The 20267-nt window shown below is 37.1% G+C and overlaps 1 protein-coding gene across 8 annotated transcripts in view; it reads right to left on the bottom strand.

The window, feature by feature from the left end:
• sulf2b (sulfatase 2b) overlaps positions 1–20267 on the bottom strand; it is a 141155-nt gene that overhangs the window by 10757 nt on the left and 110131 nt on the right. For all 8 annotated transcript variants that reach the window (XM_082145041.1, XM_082145042.1, XM_082145038.1 and 5 more), the window contains 11 exons: positions 14447–14597; positions 13473–13648; positions 10982–11110; positions 6218–6274; positions 5978–6110; positions 3256–3487; positions 1850–2087; positions 1667–1763; positions 1345–1439; positions 786–848; positions 530–699 (listed from right to left, as the gene is read on the bottom strand). In XM_082145041.1, coding sequence (XP_082001167.1) covers positions 530–699; positions 786–848; positions 1345–1439; positions 1667–1763; positions 1850–2087; positions 3256–3487; positions 5978–6110; positions 6218–6274; positions 10982–11110; positions 13473–13648; positions 14447–14597 — 1541 coding nt within the window. The remainder of the gene's footprint in view (positions 1–529; positions 700–785; positions 849–1344; positions 1440–1666; positions 1764–1849; positions 2088–3255; positions 3488–5977; positions 6111–6217; positions 6275–10981; positions 11111–13472; positions 13649–14446; positions 14598–20267) is intronic.

Below are 20267 nucleotides of genomic sequence, written 5' to 3'. Positions count from 1 at the left end.
TGCTGCGGCAGATTACGTCATAAAGAGAATAAACTGACACTTTTCAAAGTCTGTGATTACAGCGCCACTCAGCGGTAAAAGGCAGCAAATACACATCCCAATTTTGCCGCCGCGGTAAAAGTCTCATTCTGGTTGTCCACCATCTGTACGTGTCCAGAAGGGGGCAGTCTGCCAGTGCTGGTTGTCATGTGTGAAGCAGGTGTGTGTGTGTGTGTGTGTGTGTGTGAGTCTTACGTGTCCAAAAGGGGGCGGTCTGCCAGTCTTACGTGTCCAGAAGGGGGCAGTCTGCCAGTGCTGGTTGTCGTGTGTGAAGCAGGTGTGTGTGTGTGTGTGTGTGTGTGTGTGTGAGTCTTACGTGTCCAGAAGGGGGCGGTCTGCCAGTGCTGGTTGTCGTGTGTGAAGCAGGTGTGTGTGTGTGTGTGTGTGTGTGTGTGAGTCTTACGTGTCCAGAAGGGGGCGGTCTGCCAGTGCTGGTTGTCGTGTGTGAAGCAGGTGTGTGTGTGTGTGTGTGTGTGTGTGTGAGTCTTACGTGTCCAGAAGGGGGCGGTCTGCCAGTGCTGGTTGTCGTGTGTGAAGCAGGTTAGGCCAGGCATGCTGCAGGTGTCATTGTTACGCAGGCGCTTCAGTAACTTCCTCAGCTTCTTCCTGCGCTTTTGCTCCAGTAATAACCAGGCCTTCTTATCCTTGTCCTTTCCTTTCCTACAGAGGACGAGAGAACAATCAAAACCATAATCAACACGTATGAATTCACACATACTGTACATACAGTAGACACAGAAACCCACCTGAACGGATGGACGCCTCCTGCTTTGTATTTCCTCAGTTTACTCTTGTACTTTGATTTGTAACTTAAAGAGAAGAAAAATATAATAATTTATTAAGCAAATTTGAATACAATTGTATCAAACATATATTTTATATATTTTGTTACTTATCAACTATATTTTAATTATTAATGTTAAAATATTAAAATTAGTTATTTATATTTATTTCATTATATATTTTATTTATTATATATTGAATACATGTATGTTTAAAAAACATATAAACAAAAAATATGAATTTTAATATATATATATAAGCCTTTTAATATATGCCTTGCCTTTGGCAAACACCACTAATTAATATAAGGAACGTATAATGAAAGTATATGTTGTATTAAATACTTTAATTATACATGTAAGTATTAAAAATGATTAATAATAATTAAATAAATTTGTATATAATTTATTTTAATTTAATTAATACATTTTAAAAAATGAATGAATAAAACAGTAGACATAAAAATATTGACAAAAACGGTCCATCAGCGATGCAGAGATGATTGACAGATGTCACTCTCACTAGTATTTGTTGCAGTCACAATCTTCAGGTCGTGCTTTTTTCAGGTGACCTCTGACCTCACGCAGGTTTTTAATCTTGGTCTGGAGTGTTTCGATCTGGGAAAGAGATGACAGTGTACATATATTAACGTTGTAAGACTGGAAATATAAGTAACTTTTATGAACTTTTACTGATGCTTTTTTGTCATTTTTTTACATTCAAATGTAAAAGTAAATTTTTCATCGTTCATATTTATCGTATGGAAAAAAGCAACGTGAACATTCTGCTAAACGTCCCCTTTTGGGACAACATGTCGACAGAAGGGTGGCAGCGTGTGTCTTACTTCATGGTCGATGTGGAGCTTGTGGTCCTTCCATGCTTGCAGTGATTTGTACAGACCACCGTCACACTTCACTGTATCATTGGCCAAAATGGAACATCTGAAACACACACACACATATTCTCAGCACACTACAGTCCATCTTTTCTCGGTCACGTGTCTCTCGGTCACATGTGAGGCACACACCTGTGAGTGACTTTAATGGAGGAGGGCACAGTCAGACTGTTGCTGGTCTGGCCGTCTGCAGTGGGACCCATCCCGCTGAACTCGTCCTCATCCGCTGTGTTCTGCTGGAGGCTGAGGTTCCTGTGTCCCGCGGGTCTGTGTTCGTGATCCAGGTCCACTGCGTACAGGTCTCCTCCCATCTCCATGGAAACAGCTCGGGCAAAGCGGTTCCTGGAGTAGCTCTTCAGTGACTTCAGCTCTGTCAATCAAACGCAGGGCTTGACATTAGCACTTGTCCAGGACAAAAACAGTGGCAATAAAAAAAAATAATATATATATATATATATATATATATATATATATATATATATATATATATATAAAAACATTATACATTGATATATATATATATATAGCCTACACATTGATATCTATATCTATTAACGTATATTAAAAAATAATGGACAAATACTTTATCAATTGTAATGGTGTTTTTCACAAAATGGAAAATAAAGTGATTCTGATAATAACATTATTAACATTATTATTATTATTATTATATAATATTCCAGAAAAGTCAATTTTCTTGTTATTTCCTGAAAACAGTTATTTTAAATTATAATAAAATTTCACTATATCATTGATCTTACTGTATTTTTGATAAATTGAATGCAGCCTTGATGAGCAGAAGAGACTTTATATGAGTCTTAACAACCACAATCTTTTGAACGGTAGCGTACAAACATAATTATTATCTAAAATACATTATGAAACGCACACATATATATATATATATAATTATTAGAATAATATTAAATAAATCATTTTTAATTATTATTATTATCAATTTTTTAAATAACAATAAATTATTCTAATAATTTAAATATAATTGTATAAAAAAATAATACATGATTTATCATAATTAAACAACAACTACTCCTACTACTACTACTACTAATAATGTTAACAGTATTTGAAAGTTTACTATACTAAATAAATCTTTCTGATAAAATTGACAAATATAGAACTATGAAGAGATAATTGACAGATGTCAGTCACTAGGATTTGTTGCAAGTTAAGAGCAAATTTCCTTAAATTTAGTGAAAATTTTGTAAACAAAGTAGAGTAATCCTGATAATAATAATTATACTAATAACAATCAGAAGAACAATAAAAAAAATATATATTATATATTATATATAATTATATATAGCCTAATATATAACATAATGTTGCAGAAAAGTCTTTTGTGTGTGTGTGTGTGTGTGTGTGTGTGTGTGTGTGCGTTTTACCTCCACTGGAGGGCAGCAGAGCCACACAGAATAATTGACTGAATGCATCCTGAATGATTTTTTTTGTTGGTTTTTTTGTGGAGGACTTGTTGCTGTGTGTGCCTGTAGCTGTGCAGTATATCTAGTCGTACTCACTCTTTTTGGAGAAGAGTTTATTCTTGGAGAAGGTGCTGTAGCTTTTGGGTTCACAGTCACAGGCTTGAGGCTCAGAGTTCACGCTGACATCAGCGCTCATGCTCATGCTCTGAAGATAAAGCTGGGATTTGATGCTGGATACAGACGGCTTCCGCACTGCAGACAGACTGGCCATGCCTTTGCATTTAGACAACCTCAGCTTCCCTGTGGCGTCTTCAACACACTGCCACTTCTGCAGAGAGAGAGAGAGAGAGAGAGAGAGAGAGAGAGAGAGAGAGAGGGACATCTTCATGCGTTCTTACTCTGAAAGATGACGCATACATTAACAGGACAATAACAGAAAGTGTCAAAGCATTGAAATGGCGGTTTAGGCATGGTACTATGGTAATACCATGTATACCTTTTTTTTGTTGTTGCAATGATCCCTTGATAATATTGTGTTTTTTTTATATATATATTTTTGAATGAAGTGTAAATGCCAGGGTACATTAAAGTAATGCCATCTATTACCATACCTTATTTTTTTTTATATAACAAGCCAGCTCTCTTGATATGACTCGAGGGAAATTATCTTAATCTTGTTCTTATAAAATAATCTTAGCTCATTCCTCTGTAACTGAACTGTATTTGACAGTGTCTGCTCATGAAGACAACTTGTTTGACACCATCACAACCGATTAACTTTTCACCTTGACGAGTGTGTGTGTGTGTGTGTGCTTATACACCGGAAGTAAAAGGTGAAAATAAACCCCCTGCCTAGTGTGTGAAATCTTACTCGGCTGAAATGATCACAAATCCACCTCGTTAAAAGCTTTGTTAAAGAGGAGCACAAGTCACACCGCGCTCTGAGCTGCACACTGTCAGAGAGGTGGCCCTGTGGTTAAAGTCCCCATGAAACCAAAAGTGACAATTCTTTTGTTATGGAATATAGCAGTATTTATTATAAATGATTTATCCGTGCACATCATTATTATTTTTTTAATTTGCATGCCCTCGTAAACTTTCATCAAAATAACTTCCCCTCCCTCTTGCAGCTCATCTCGTCTATTCTTTAATGATGTCCCTGGCGTGAGGGCGGGGCAACCTGTCACTCACATGAGATCGACCAATAGCAAACCACAACCATCCAATCAGCTTCCCATGTACAAAATCAAGTCCCGCCCTACTTTTTTTCACGTTCCAGAAGACATTTCAGTTGATTATACATAACAATAGGGAAGAAACGAGTATTGCAACTTCTGTTCCATGCTGACTTAAAAGACTGGTAAATGAAAGAATGTGGGTTTGAAATTATAAAGGCCAATCCAGCAAACTGTACCAGGTGCTACCTTATCTGTGCTGGGAATTGTGCCGTGCAAATTAGATGAGTTTTTAACCTTTACCTGATTCACATAATTCTAAGTAAATCAGGAGCTAAAACAATGCAGAAAGCATGTGCACATAAACAACACTATCGGCGGGAGCAATTTCCCCTTTATCTTGTTTTGAAAATTCACATTTTTCTTGCTTTGAAAAACTGTGAAGGTGCTTAAAGACAAACTTCTTGATCAAAACTGAAAAGAAGATGTAGGAATAATGCCTGACTGACATGAAAAAGAAAGAAAGAGCTAGAGATGGAGAGGATAGATAATGCAGGAATGGGCTGCGGGTCCCTGGAGGGCAACAGTGGGCCAGTCTTGTTAGGCTGAAAGTGAGAGCATGAAATTTCAGGTGTCTGATCTGACAGCCCAGACATCTCTCTGTTCTCACTTCTGTTTCAACAGTCAGCTCACACACACACCTACCCGTACTTGTGTGAGGGCCTATAGTGACAGAATATGTCAAAAACCATTACCATGCAAGTATTACCAGGTGCCATGGTAATATTATGGTTTTATGGTATTAAAGTTTTTTAAGAAACACTGCATCCTCCCTGCAAAAGCGTGTATTTTAATAATGATTTTTTTTATTATAATACATAAATATATATATTTTTTTATAACAGATAGATATATTTCTGGGTGGCGGGAAGTTGTGTGATTCACAGACGTGCTTGGTGATGCCCATTAACTGGTGAAGGCATAGCTCATGAATATATATTAGATTATGCACAAACGATTGAACATGAGATTTTAGTGTTTTAAAGAGTCTTTGTGACATATTGAGGTCAGCAATAGAGTGTTTGCTAATTTTCAAAGAGAGCTGCCACTCATATACAGAGTACGCAGTTTGCGTAGGGCATCGTACATTTTGAGCCACAGTAAAGATACTGGTAGGGTTCTTATGATTCCTCGATTTTTTATTTATTTATATGTTTATATGTTCGATTTAAAAAATAATAATTTTTGTATACATTTTTATATTTTATTAAGTAATAATACTCTATGTTTGTTATAATACGTAATGTACATAAGATGATTGTTTATATTATGTATATTACATTATGTGTTGTTCAATAAAATCATAAAACTACTTGCTTTTGATACTTTCTTTGAAGCATTTATTATTGCCTCAATGTTATTATAGATGTATTCAAGTAATTTTACTGGTTCACTTCATTACCACAAAAATATTTTCCGATTACTTGATTAATCGTCAAAATAATCGACTAATTACTCAAATATATATATATATATATATATATATATATATATATTTTTAATTTATATATATTAATTGTGCCAGATTGCCAGGAAAAATAAAAAGGAAAGACAAAGATTCTCCTGTGTGTATGTTGTTGTACCTGACCGATCTGTTCGCATGGCGTCTGGTACTCAGCGCGCTGGCACAGGTCTTTAACACGCTGGTATTTGGGCAGGTAGTTCTCCTCCTGGGCCATATCTTTCTCGTCATTCAGTATTTTATGCAGCAGTTTCCTGTCACCAGAGAAGAAAAGAAAAACCTGAATAAACATTTGTTGACCTTTCACAGCAAGAACCCAGAGCTCTCAGGCTGTTTTCAGACTTCATTTGTGCTGACTCACCCCCTCTCCACCAGGAACGAGTCCCTCCACACTTTTCCCTTCTTGTTGAGCTGGAACCTGCAATTGGGAGAGACAGGTGAATATTGATTTACCGGCTTCGTTACTGATCATCTGGAACAGCAAATTGGCCAGAAATTGGCCTTCTCTCAGCTTTTTCGAATGATGACTAAACGCGACAAATTGAGCCCGAGATTGAAAAAGAATGAAAAATAGTAAAGCAGATTTTTTTTTTTTTTTTTACAAACGGCTTAAACAGAAATCCAGCCTGCGATTTAAAGTGTTTTTCTCCCCTCTACTGAAAAACAGAAGGATGTATAGAGGTGCACCTCCTGACCTTCTCTGCAGATATGAGCTATTGATCTGTGCTCTCACACACACTCTCTGATCTCCGCAGGAGTTTTGGACAGATTTAAGAGTGTTCTGGCTGGCCTTTTCTCCTATTCACACTCCTCTTGTTAGTGGTACTAAGGTAGCATTATTACACAAACCCCAAACCTAAAGTTATGCATACTTTGTCCCATGCCATTTGCACAACAGACGAATTATACTTTAAAATCATGGGGATTATTGAAGAGAGTTTTGCTATTGGGTCAATGATGTATTAGTGTCCACAATAAAAGAAAGTTTTAAACTCATGTGCCAAGTTCTTAGAAATGCATTCTTTGCATTCATGTTGGTTTCACTTGGTTTTGAAAACTACCATTTTTAAGGAATGTTTCAATTATAAAAATGTTGTTAGGTACTGAAGGTCTATTTAGCCATTCAAGTAAGAAACTGAATAATCAAATGTAAAAATTCAACGCTTCATAGTTTTCACTGTATGAATAAAATGTGCATTGATTCTTATTAAAGCTACAAAAGTTCTTCAGCCAAGAGCAGCGAGTGATTTTCTGCATGTATATTAGGCTGCTGTCACTTTAAGAGTTAATGCATGGATCTGATATACTGACACGCATTACATTTTGACATTCAAAACTATTTACATTCTCTTTCCATTCATTTACTTATGTTTTTGACATAAACTTGTGTATTTGACCGTTCAAGCGTAATACGTCAATTGTACATCAGACCCAGCTAACAAAAATATGTTCTAAGAACATTTTGCTAACATTCCCATTAAAGCTGCCGTCGGCAACATTTTTTTTATCATATTCAGTGTAATCGACACTATAATCCGACAGAACAACATAAATAAGGTGGTTTTAGAAAAAAAACCGAGCTTCTAACTCCACCTGGAGCGTGTTATTTGTTTTGCAAAAATCCAGCGCTCCCGCTTCATCAGGTCCAATCAGCGCAGGGGGGTGTGATATCTGACTGTCAATCACAGGTCGTGCACACGCCACAGATCCCCCCTCACTCGCGCACGTTAATATCACATGCACACGCCACGCCTGAAGTTCGCCTGGAGATTGCATGAAGCGTGATGGCGGAGAGAAAATCTACTAACAAGCTTCCAATTCCTCGGTTATTGCTATCTATGGATAGATTAGCCAGGGCAGCCTACCTCCGAGTCCATGGTGTTGATAGATGCTGAAGAGACGGACGCGTTCACAGAAAATCAGGTACACACGCACAGTGACGCACTGACGAGCACGACCTCGATGGGAGGGTGCTCGCTGGTAGTGGGGAGGGGCATGAGAGTTGTAAACATTCAAAATTTTGGCTAATCGACCCAATCTGCCAGACTTGCCGACGGCAGCTTTAAGTTATGAAAATGTTATTTCTGAATATTCTCTGAATGTTAAAAATGTCAAAAAACTTGCCATTCTTTTTTTTCCTTGGATTACAGCGAATGTTAAGGGAACAGATAACCAGGGGCGTAATTTGTGGGGGGGTTGGGGGGGAGATAACCCCCCCAATATTTAAATCTATGCATTACAACCCCCCAATATTTATACCATGATCACAGGAAAAATATGCAGAATAATTTTTCGACCCCCCCAAATGTTCAAACCAAATCTACGCCCTTGCAGATAACCCTGAAGAAACGTTCTATTAACACTACTGGAATAATGTATTCATAACTTTGAGAGAACCTTGCCAAGAACCTTTCCTGTTAGTTGAGGAACAGCGCTCGAGTAAAATCGTTTGAAAGTTTAAACTGGCAAGACTTTAAAACTTTTGTGATGATAAAGAAAATCAATGTCACATTAGCATAACCACGATAGAGATGGTAATCAGAAACAATAATAATTAAAACATCCATTGAACTGCAACTGATGGAATGTGCACTGTAGCATGATACTAACAATCTCCCAGTAAAGGCAGATTGTGGGGACGTTTTAGTCATAGTGCTCAACACTATTTTTAGACATATTTATGACCAGAAAATCTTGTTTCTTTTGATTACTAGTAAGCACCCAGAGACCCTAACAACTGCTTAGAGATGCCTTAAAAACATGTGGAAGCAGATGAAATGTAAAGATCTAATTGTTTAATTAGTGTCTGAGGGGATTGAGAGATGTAGCCCTCAAACTCCCGGCCAGTCATTTTTCCTGAAAGACCCTCTTCCCTCCGGATTTCTTATTTCCTGTCCCCCCACCTCCTGCTGAGATATGCATCTCTTCCTCTCATCTAAAATAAAAGAGGTACGCAGGCTAGCGGAAGAGTGCAGAGATGAGATTTCAGCAGGTGTCATGGTGATGAGGGGTTCTGTGCCAGTAGGACGCCTGGCAGACTGCCATCTGCTGCCACTCAATGACAATGAAGTGAGGCGAGGTGCTATTCCTGCAGCTCTGACAGACTCAGGATTAGGCTAAATGCAATGTGTCATTGTCCTCAGGAAACTCAGCATTACAAATAGGATCAAGTAATATAGCGAAGTAGTGCTGTTGATTCTAAAGGCTACTAAAAAAGATTGGCTGTGAATACCACAGTTCTTAATAAATATCTCTGGCCATACTGTGCACAGTTCATTAGTTCATGTTTTAATATGATTTTTTAATTACTTCAAAATCATTGTTGAGGAAGGTTACTTTTAAAAGTAATGTGTTAATTGCGTTAGTTACCACAAATGTTATGTTTAACTAAAGTAATGTTTGCTTATTCATGTGGTTAACTTGGGTCATCAAAGGTCAGCAGCAAAGACATTGGATAATAAGATTTAATACATATGTGTATTTGTGTTATTTAACATTTAATTATTGCAGGTTTGTGTAATACTCTGAGTTTGCACTGCAAATGAGATGAGTAAATGTCTGCTCACATTTATTCTAAAACTACAATAACCATCATGTTCACACAGCACACACAACGCCTCTGCACTTATTCCTCATTTCTCTCAACATGGGGACAGGAGAGCTGTCAGTCAATAAATGAGAAAAAGTAATTAGCGTTACTTATTTGAAAAAGTAACTCCCATATGTTGTTGTACATTTAAAAGTAATGTATTACTTTAAAAGTAAGAAAAAGCTGCCCTGGATGATTTTAACAATTTTCGACCTCTCTCTAATCTTCCGTTCTTTGCAAAAATACTTGAGTGTGTTGTTGCCTGTCATTTGTGTAACCATCTCACAATTAATATCCTCTTTGAACCCCTTCCGTAAGGTTTTCGTAAATTCCACAGTACTGAAACGGCTTTGGTCAAAGTTACCAATGATTTGTCGGTGGCCTCTGACTCTGGAGCAATATTCATTCTGATCCTTTTTGATTTAAGAGCCGCTTTTGATATTGTTGATCATAGTATATTACTCATCCGACCTTGAAAAAGATTTGAGTGTGTCGGGGATAGCTTTGAAGTTGTTTAAATCCTATTTTATTGACCGTTCTCAGTTCGTTTCTATGAGTGGTTACAGGTTTGAGATTAGCTCTGTTTTCACTGGTGTTCCCCAGGGCTCAGTCTTGGGCCCTTTACTCTTTAATATTTATCTGTCCCCACTTGGTCATTTGTTGATAAACAATCAAAATCTGGTGGACACCCTGATGTTGGTTTTCTCTCTGGTTGTATTTCTGAGATAAAAACATGGATGAGTAATAATTGCTTGTGTCTCACGCTCATTGGTTCCCTTCATCAAATTTCCAAAGCTGGTACACTGTCTCTGACTATTGATGGCTCTGTTTTGAAGAGAGGAACCTTGGAGTTATATTTGATGCTAGACTTTTATTTGATTCTTTTGTTCATAGTACAGTTAAAACGTCCTTTTTTCACCTCAGAAATATAGCAAGATTGCGTCCTATGCTAAATTTCTCTGTAGCTGAAAAGGTGAAAACTCATTCGTTGTCTCTCGGATAGATAACTGTAATGCCTTTTTAACTGGAGTTTCGAAATCCACACTTAACAAACTGCAATATGTCCAAAACTTGGCCGCCAGGTTCTTGACTGGGTCCAGGATATGCAATCATATTACTCCAGTTTTGGAGTCCTTACAATGGCTCCCGGTCAAGGTTTCGTGTTGATTTTAAAATGATAATGCTTACATATAAAGCATTGCATGGCTTGGCTTCACATTATTTATCTAAATTGTTCAATTCCTATATCCCAAATTGCAGATTGAGCTCTTCACAATCCAAATAAATAAATAAAGTGTATTATTATTACTATTAGTTACTGCAAAAAAGTAATCTGATCACAAAACTCGCATTACTTGTATGCGTTACCACTGTTCAAAATGTACCAACTGATCTGACTTTTCTATTCTGCTAATGTAACCAAAGACATAATAACATTGACCAATAAACTCATACAGTACGTCCACTTTTCACAATTCAGTCAGGAAATACTAATTTTTATTTTTTTTAATGACACACTTCAGGAGACAATCTCACCTGTTCATGACACGGTCTGTGTCCAGGAGCTTGAGGACAGATTTGCCATCCATGTCTGGTGGAACATCCATCCCTGCAATATCCAGGATGGTGGGGGCCAAGTCTATGTTCAACACGATGTGTGGGTTGCTATGGAAACAGAAGAGGGGGTCGCCATTTGACATAATGGTCAGAAACCAGCACATGAACACTGACTGATAATAAGATAAGGACAGTGAGAGAAATAGAGAGATCCAGGGCTTGGAATTCAGCTACTACTACTGAATACTCTATTGAATAAAGTATATACACTGTATTCTCTTTACTATTTTTAATAGTAGTATGTGAAACAGTATGCATTATACAACAATATACTTTTTGTTTGAAATTTCATCATCCACTGAGGTGGTATGCAATGACAAGTGGGTCAATTTTCCCCACTATACATTGATGTTCACTTATTCCCTATGTCGTTTGCAGTGTTTTTCAGACTGAACATAAACGGCTCATAGGATTTGGGATGTCACATTAGATGGTTGAATACCCACTGAAGTATTGGGAAATCAGATGTGATGACACATACTTACAGGGCTGCACTCGCCTTTCAAGCAACTGTCATTGAGAAGAATGTGAATGGTAACACAGTGGTTCTCAAACATTTTGACTCCAAGCGAGAGCCCTCATATTCAAAGGCCCTAAATATATTTTCAGGTACTTCTGGTGAAAATTTTTTTTTTTGTATATATTAAGTATAAATAATTAAATTCGGCAATTCAGAAGATTCAAGAACTGAATGTTATTCAGGGTTCATTATTTAATCTAAATGGCTTCTCCACTTTGTGATTAAGGTTCTTAAAATTATTTTTACCACACAAATATTAATTTCTACTGAATAAAATATTTTAGATCTTGAGTAAAAACTAGAGTAATGTACATTCTTTATAGAAATGTTCTATAAAGAACTTCTTAGGAACTTGTTAGGATTTTATTATTATCCATGACTTTGCCAGGTCTATACTATATATATATATATATATGTATGTATATATGTATGTATGTATATATATATATATATATATACTTTTAAAATTCTCTCAAATATCCAGGTTTTTAAAGGATTCTGGTTATTAATAAAAATGACAGTTGAGGGAACTAATTAAAATAAGAAATATCACATCATCTTACATCTTGATTTTTAGCTGTTTTAGTTTATTTTAAAGCTTGTTTTGTCTTATTTTAAATAACTGAAAACCATCTTTCCTGTTTGAGAAGCACTGTGAACTAACAGATCTAGAGCTCGCCTCTTTGCCTGATATATTAAACATTTTCACTTTCTGACACAGAAGTAAACATCAAACCCAAACACCCTCAATGTGATTTAGACCTACTGAGGCTTTTACTTTTGATTAAAAAAAAATATTCAATACTGATTTCAAAAAGTAAATTAGCCTCATCTGGCTCTAATTTTATTGCCTAAAGGCTCAGCTGATGTTGAACTGAGCCCAGCTGTGCCTCTCTCTCACTCGGAGTCTCTTGCCAAACACTTTATCCTCTTTTCAGTCTTTCTTTCACAGTAAAAAGTCTTGTGGTCTTCACATGAGTGGACTTTACTGCTGCTAATCAGCTTTTCTGAGAAGGAGAGAAGCCAGATCACACAGCCGTGGTAAACAAGAATACCATATTGAACACTGGCGAGAGAAAGAGAGATTGAGTTTTCTACATTTAAAAAGAGGTCTGGTCTGGTGCTCCCTTGGGGATGCAGGTTCAAATATGGCCTGCAACAAGTGCTGATCTCATTCCCCCTCTCTATATGTGGCAGGGCATTGGAAAGTCATTAAAAGCCCATAAATCAAGAAGCACAGTTCAGACCTCATTAAAAAGTAACATTAGCCTCTGTACAAAAACATTAAACAAAGAGCAATTGCTATAGACATAAATCATATACTAAATTATATGCTACCTAATTATTTGCATAAAAAGTAAAAATATATACTTTTGGGAAATAATCGTTATATTTTCAGAGCCTTTCTGCAATGCAGTGCACTGAAAATAAGCCGACCGTGTAAAAAGCTTTAAGACCAAGCAAAAGTCTCTGCAGAGCTTTCAGAAAATCAGTCAGGACACTAGAAAAATGTTACGTTGTCTAATATATATATATACACATATATATTTGACACATTTTTTTGTGAGCAATGTATTTATCATCTCTCGTTTCTGGGTCAACATATTTTGTTGATCCTGGAACAACATTCTTGTCTAAAAATGTAGTCCTAACCCTATTCCTACCCCTAAACCTAACCCTACCCTAACTTATCCCTAAAATCAGATGGAAATGATAGGTGAATAACACTGATGTAGAAGCATCTAACCCTGGATGTAAGCCTAAACTTGACAAACTGTAAACTTGTCCCTAAAAATCTGATTGGTTGATTGGAATGTAGATCCAGGAACACGTCAAATCAGGTTCTGTTCTCTTGGATAGCATCATCAGATACACAACTCAAACACTTACATGCCTCCTGCCTCCACATTTGGGCCGCGGATGTAAAAGGGAACTCTGATGTCAAATTCGTAGGGCATGGATTTCCCCTTGACCAGTCCGAACTGACCGATGTGGTATCCGTGGTCAGCCGTGTAGATTACATACGTGTTGTCCAGCTCCCCAGTGTCCACCAACATGTTATATATCTATATCCAAACAAAAGAAACATGACAATGGTAGAATAAATTATAGATCATTTTGGGGTTGCATTTTGGAGAAATTTGCACTGTCATGGCTCGCCAACATTTAATTTTTCCTGGGAAAACTGTAAATTTACAAAACCCTTTTTAAAATATTGTTTTGTGAAATGCACCACTCTAATTTGTGTTCTTATTGTTAACTAAAAGTAAAACAATTAAAAATATTTTTTATTCAAATAAATTTATGAAATAAAGCCTAAATAAAATAAACAAATAAAGCTACTTAAAAAAACAAACATTTAAAATACAAAACATAAAAATACTAAAACTTAAAGTAAAATTAACATTAAATCTAAACTTAACATATAAAAATAAAAGCTAAACATTAACAAATAGCATAATATTATATAAAGAATACTAAAATAACATTAAAATGTATGTTTTGACCATCTTTGAAGTACCATAATGTACAACTGAAACATAAGCTTTGAATTATTTTAGAATATTAGAATTATTCGGTACATGTTATCCATAGACCTACCATAGAAATGCAATCTGATACCATAAATGTACAATGGTACTGCCATACTTTTGCCTAAGGAATGAAGTGTGTACAGATCTCCTTCTGTGGACATTTGGAGCTGTCCTCAACTGGGAAAATAATTAATGTACTAAAAAAATACTAATAAAATAAAATAAAATAAATAAAAATATATGTATTTTCTCTCCCATTCTAAAAATGCTCATTTATTTTAGGGGTAAGGATGGTTCATAAATATTATATTCTATTCTATTATCATGTACCTTCTCCACACTGTCATCCACGGACAGCAGGGTTTGCAGTCTCTTGCGCTGCAGCATGTTGGTGAACTCCATGTGAATGGGCTTCATGGCGCCGGTGTAACGCATAATCCAGTGTTTGTCTGGATTAGGGGCGTAATTATAACTGGGCGTTCTGAAAGGAGAAGAAAAGAGTGGCAGTCAGTGGACCTGCCGGAGCATGACTGAGAGAAATCGAAAGTTTTCAGAGCTTCTCCAGACACTGTTTGTCGACTGCGTTCTGCTGATGTCGGAGGAAAGCACACAGACAGATTTTGACAGCTGGGATGATGTGTCTGTGTGAATGTGTGAAGTGTAAGCGTGTGTGTTTGCATGGTCAGAATTACAAATGACAGCAATCGACTGTACGCTCTCTCTCCCGTCTCCTCGAAAATGACACATTGCAATTTAACAGCCTCATGGTTTCTTAGGCTCTGACTGACAGACTGACACTCCGTAAATGTAATGGTTGTTCAACCATTATTGAGGGACAAAAAGAGCGAGAAGTGTTTGTAGCTCCTCCTCCTGTGACAGGCGTGAGATCGAGGCCTATTAGAAACAAACAGCACTTACACTCGAAGCCTTTACGGTTGTGATTAAAAGCCCCCCAGCTCTATTGTTTAACAGCCTTTACTTAAAGCCCATCTACAGACAAATCAATGTGAACATCATCGCGCTGATCTGCTTTCTGCCTGGCCTTGCTTTGTGGGTGTCGTATATTTAAACTGATAACAACTTAGTGACAACAAGGGATGTAACTCTCTCTCTCTCTCTGGTGTATCTGTCTATTTCTGTGTCTGTACTGGGACCTGAGAGGAATAGATGAGTACTGCTGTTCTTTTGTCACTTGTTTGTCTGTACAATAGCTCTAAATGTGCTTTCTACCTAAGCATTTTAAGGTAATATTTTATATTTTTATATTTATTCATTTAGCTGACGCTTTTATCCAAAGCGACTTACAATTGCTATATATGTCAGAGGTCGCACGCCTCTGGAGCAACTAGGGGTTAAGTGTCTTGCTCAGGGACACATTGGTGTCTCACAGTGGATTTGAACCCGGGTCTCTCACACCAAAGACATGTGTCTTATCCATTGCGCCACCACCCCTATTTGCGCCACCACCCCTATGTGTAATAAAACATGACATTTTAATATGTGTATTTCCCTACTAATGGAGTAGTGTTAGGGATTTTAATTCATCTCAGTGATTTCAATCAGTTTACTAAAAATATTCATACACTGATCACTGATTCGCTCATTGCACCGTGTTATATCTTGTTATATCGATATATAATTTATCCTCCATTTTATCACCTCCCAGTTCATTCATTTCACTCACAAACATGATGTTTCATTCAGTGTCGCTCTGGCCCTGTTTACGCCTAGCATTAAGATGCGTTTTCGTCGATCCGATCACAAGTTGAAGATGCTAAATACAAGGGTCTAAAAGTTTTGAGCTTGACCACTTTCAGAAGTAGTTGAACACGCATTAAACCGGATTGCTTTTCTAGTGTTGACGTTCAAGTGGTCGGATGCATACGAAAAGCCAGTAAATACCACATATTGACCTAATACGTAATCATTGTGGGACATGTTGTGAGAAAGTGGTTTATACAGAAATACATGGGTTATGGTCAAAATCGAAGCTGCTTTCTTTAACTTTTTCATTTGCTCCCTTTCACTCTCGTAATCCACATACGCTGCACTGGTTCAAGAATACAGAAACATTTTGAGTAAAAATAGCTCTAATCTGATTCACAACACACTATTTCACTCAATATTTGTGTGTGCTCTGTATTTAGGTTTATTAGACTAATCGAGGAATTAGCTTAGCAACATGCTAACATCAAACTCAAGTGGAATTGCCTGTAAACGGAGTAAACAGAAAAGTTGACTATAAATATTTTAATACAGAATTGTTCTGAGTAAAAATTTTTCTAATCTGATGAACAACACACTATTTTACCCAATATTATTTGTGTGTGTGCTCTGCATTTCTTGCGCTAATTGGAATATCAAAGCGTTAGCTTAGCAGCATGCTAATGTAAACTCAAGTTGAATTAATTGTAAACTCAGTCTCTGGTGTGCGTGACGTGAGTAATGCTACTTGTGTGGTGTGAGTTGCTGCCTATATCGAGTGTTCCAAATAAGTCACATGAGATTCCATCACGATTACACCACTGCCTCATAAGGCAGCTGCCTATGTAGACAGTAAACGGCATTTTCGCTGTCTCTCTGGTTTTATCTTCTTTATTGCTCTACATATAATCCTTTTAATCCTCTCCAGACGCTCTTTCTCTTTCTCTCCCTCTCTTGTTCTTTTCCGATCATATTTTCATTATTCCCTCCATCTCAGGAGTGTTGGAGATGAAACAGGTGCAGCGGACTCACGTGGCGATGAGAACATGGGGATTTTCCCACCGAATAATACACGCTCTCGGACTATCTGTAAGGATTTGGACAATATCTCTCCAGTGGCCTTGTGCCAGTCCGAGGGGCAGCGAGGGGTTAATCACATACAGCACTGTACGAGGGCAAGGAGCAGAGAAGTACAGGACTAGCGAGAGGCCATTGTGGACGGTGACGGGTGGTTTGCAGAGGACTGAATGGAGAGAATGAGAGCGGTCCCTGGAATTCTTCATGGAAAATTAAAAGAGGATAGAGGAATTCTGGGGCATTCCCCCCCTGACAGCAGGCGAATGATACATGCATATGAATGCGAGTGTGAAGCGCAGAAATTTTTTATGGCTATGGGGTGAAAAATAAGGCATAATTCATTGCAATGTATGTACAATCAGACAGGTGGAGATGTAATATAGGCGAATATGAATCATAAAACATGCTTTTACGAAGAGTTGTGAGCAAAAAAGACTTAATATGCAAAACAGGAGCAAGGCTGTTTGTTTTTTATTGCTGAAAGTGAGATGACATCAGAAAAATAATAAAAGCATGTTGAATTCCAGACACACGCTGCCTTGAGCAGTCACTTTGAAAGGATGATGGATATTTTATTTAAGTCATAAAGTGGGCAGGTTTGCATCTTTGGATTTTATCTACTCCAGTGCTGAATGAAACGCCTGTTAAACTATAAAAGCCCCCAAAATCTTATCTCTGTCTCTCTCTCTCTCTCACACACACACACACGGCATTCGTTTATTTGAAGAGCTTCCCATCTACTAATGAAAAAATATTCATCTGTTTTTGTTTTCATCAGGGGTTTTCATCAGGCTGTATGAGATAGCGAATATGCGCATTTGTGGACATTCTGTCCCTTTAATGTCTGATTTCATTCCTGACGCCTCAATATTTCAGGAAAGATGGTAATATTCATTGACAGTATCTCTTTGCTCTCTCTTCCTCTCTCTCTCTCTTTTTTTTTTTTTTTTTTTTGGCGAGAGAAATGGGAGCTCATGTTTGTGTGGTTTTGTGCTTAGAGACACAATGTCCTGAAAGCAAATCGAATCTGAGAGAGAGACCGAGAGAGAGAGAGAATTTAGTACATTACAGGCTTTTTGTTTGCTCATTTGTGGTGTGTTAACTAGATAATATATCTATACGTGTGCTTCTGGGTGTGTCTATGGCACGTAACATATAGTAACAAGTACAGAAACGTAAACCTTTAAGCTTGTTTTATGTTTTGTTTTATGTGTATGAAATGTGTCAGTGTGCAATTTATAATGCAATGCAAGTATGTGCAAGTGGAGTTGCCATAAGAGGAGCTACGGCAGACATTAGCATAAACTCTCTTCTTCTTTGGTCAGTTTTCTCTTTCTATTCACCTAGTTAAGTTAACTGTTAATATGTTTACAGTGAGCTATGTAAATAATAACATCTGGTTTATTGGCACTGAATTTGAAAGATAACTTTTTGTTCTTGAGGGATTTAGTTTATCACCACCACCACAGAAATGCAAAAACACACATTAAATTAGAAGTGTGTATTTCCCCCCCCCCATTACTAGCATAAGCCATTCGTATGTTTATCACCCAGAAAAAAGTTGCGATACTGGCTCAACCAATTGCATGAGGTTGGGGAAGGGCTATCTTTTTTTATCCAACCAATGACAGACAAAAGGAGTGCTGGAAAATTCATTATTATCTTTGTAATTTTGCTGTTTTTTGAGGCTAGCGGCAAATTAAACTGGACGCATTCACTCTATCAGCGCACAAACACACAGATACTAGATGCATTAACTTAAGAAAAAGTGCAAAAAAAGATAATTGATCTTAAATGTAATATTTAACTCAGCCCCTGGCCAGAGATTTCTTGTGTACAGAGGCTGAATTTATGAGATTAGCAGGTAAAACAATAGACATTGAGAACTATAAAATGAGATTTTGAGATTACTTGGTGTACACGCAGAGTGAGAGTGGGGTTATAGAGGTTTAGGAGATCCAGCTACCTAAAAACAACATCACGTGTAGACAGGATTTAACCGAGACTATGTGAGTGTGCACAAATATTCTTTTCATCATCATGTATGTATTCAGCATGTGTGTGAAGAATGGCAGTGTCTCTCAGGAAGGGGGATTACAGACCTTGGGAAAAGCATAGACAGAGACAGGAGGATTTATCTACAGAAGTGGAGAGATGAGATGAACGAAGGGAAGGAAAGAGACATTGAAAAAAATGTCTGATAGCAGCTGATGGGGAATTAGCAAGAAAGAAAACAAAACAAGTGTGTGTGTCTGTGGCTACATCACTGTGAACCAAAGAGGACTGTTTCCATTATAACAACTCTATTCAGTAGCACTTGAGTGACAGAAATGTGGGATGAGATTTCCATTATCCATGAGTTTTCAGCTTATTCTCTGCTCTCTTCTTGTTCATCTTAGCTACCAATGACATTTTATATGTCTTTCTCCCAAAGTCTGAGACCTCAACGATTTTTTTTTTTCTACCTAACCTCAAAATAAACATTTTAGGATTTTGAAGAATGTAAAACAAAGAAACATAAAAATAATAAATATATATGATCCTACATTCATGTCTAGGTTAATAATCAAGTAAATAAACAAATCTGTGACATTGCTCATGTGACTCTTTGTACAGTCAGTCAGATGTTCTTCTGTTGAAGCTGGTCTTTGGATCATCCCAAATCATGCTGGAGAACATGCTCGTCAGGTTTTAGCGGTGGAGTTCATGCAAGCAAATACCAAGACATGTACAATATACAAAAATATAATACCTAAAATTTTTCAGACCTTTTTAAAATAAATGTTATGCAATAGATCAGGGCCCGTATGTATAAAACTTCTAAGAAATGCTCTTAAGAATAGTCTTAAGCTTTGACTTAAGTGTCAGAAAATACTTAGTAAAGAGTAGGACTTTTCTAAGAGTAGGAGACTTTTATAAAGCAGCTAAAAGCAACTTTCAGTAAAGTATAAGACTGATTCTTAAGTGCTGACTGAAGTGGGACTTAAGTGTTGTAAACTAAGGACTACAATGATGTCAACCCAAAATGGCCGCCCTCAACCACTGAATCAGCCAATTGTGAGCCTGCAAGGATGAGGTCACTGCAGCATGACACCAATCATTTAATCTAATTATAATAAAATAATTTAATTAAGACACTGAAGCTTTAATATTTAAATTTATTTTAAAAAATGCTTTGCAGTGCATTGTGCAAAATTATCACAAATTAGTATTTATGCTGTGGAAACCCTTTTCTATTGATGCGTGTCTCCTCATTCACAGTTGGAGCAATTATGCAAACATGAGTTCCATCAATGGATCCAACAACTCAGGAAAGCCCGAAATACTCAATAAAGTGGCTTTATTTTACTGCGAGATTTGAAGATCAATT

This window comes from Leuciscus leuciscus (assembly GCF_965113295.1).
Source record: "Leuciscus leuciscus genome assembly, chromosome: 18".
Classification (NCBI taxonomy): Eukaryota; Metazoa; Chordata; class Actinopteri; order Cypriniformes; family Leuciscidae; genus Leuciscus; species Leuciscus leuciscus.
The sequence above is the reverse complement of the archived record's forward strand: the minus strand, read 5'-3'. Positions and strand labels throughout refer to the sequence as shown.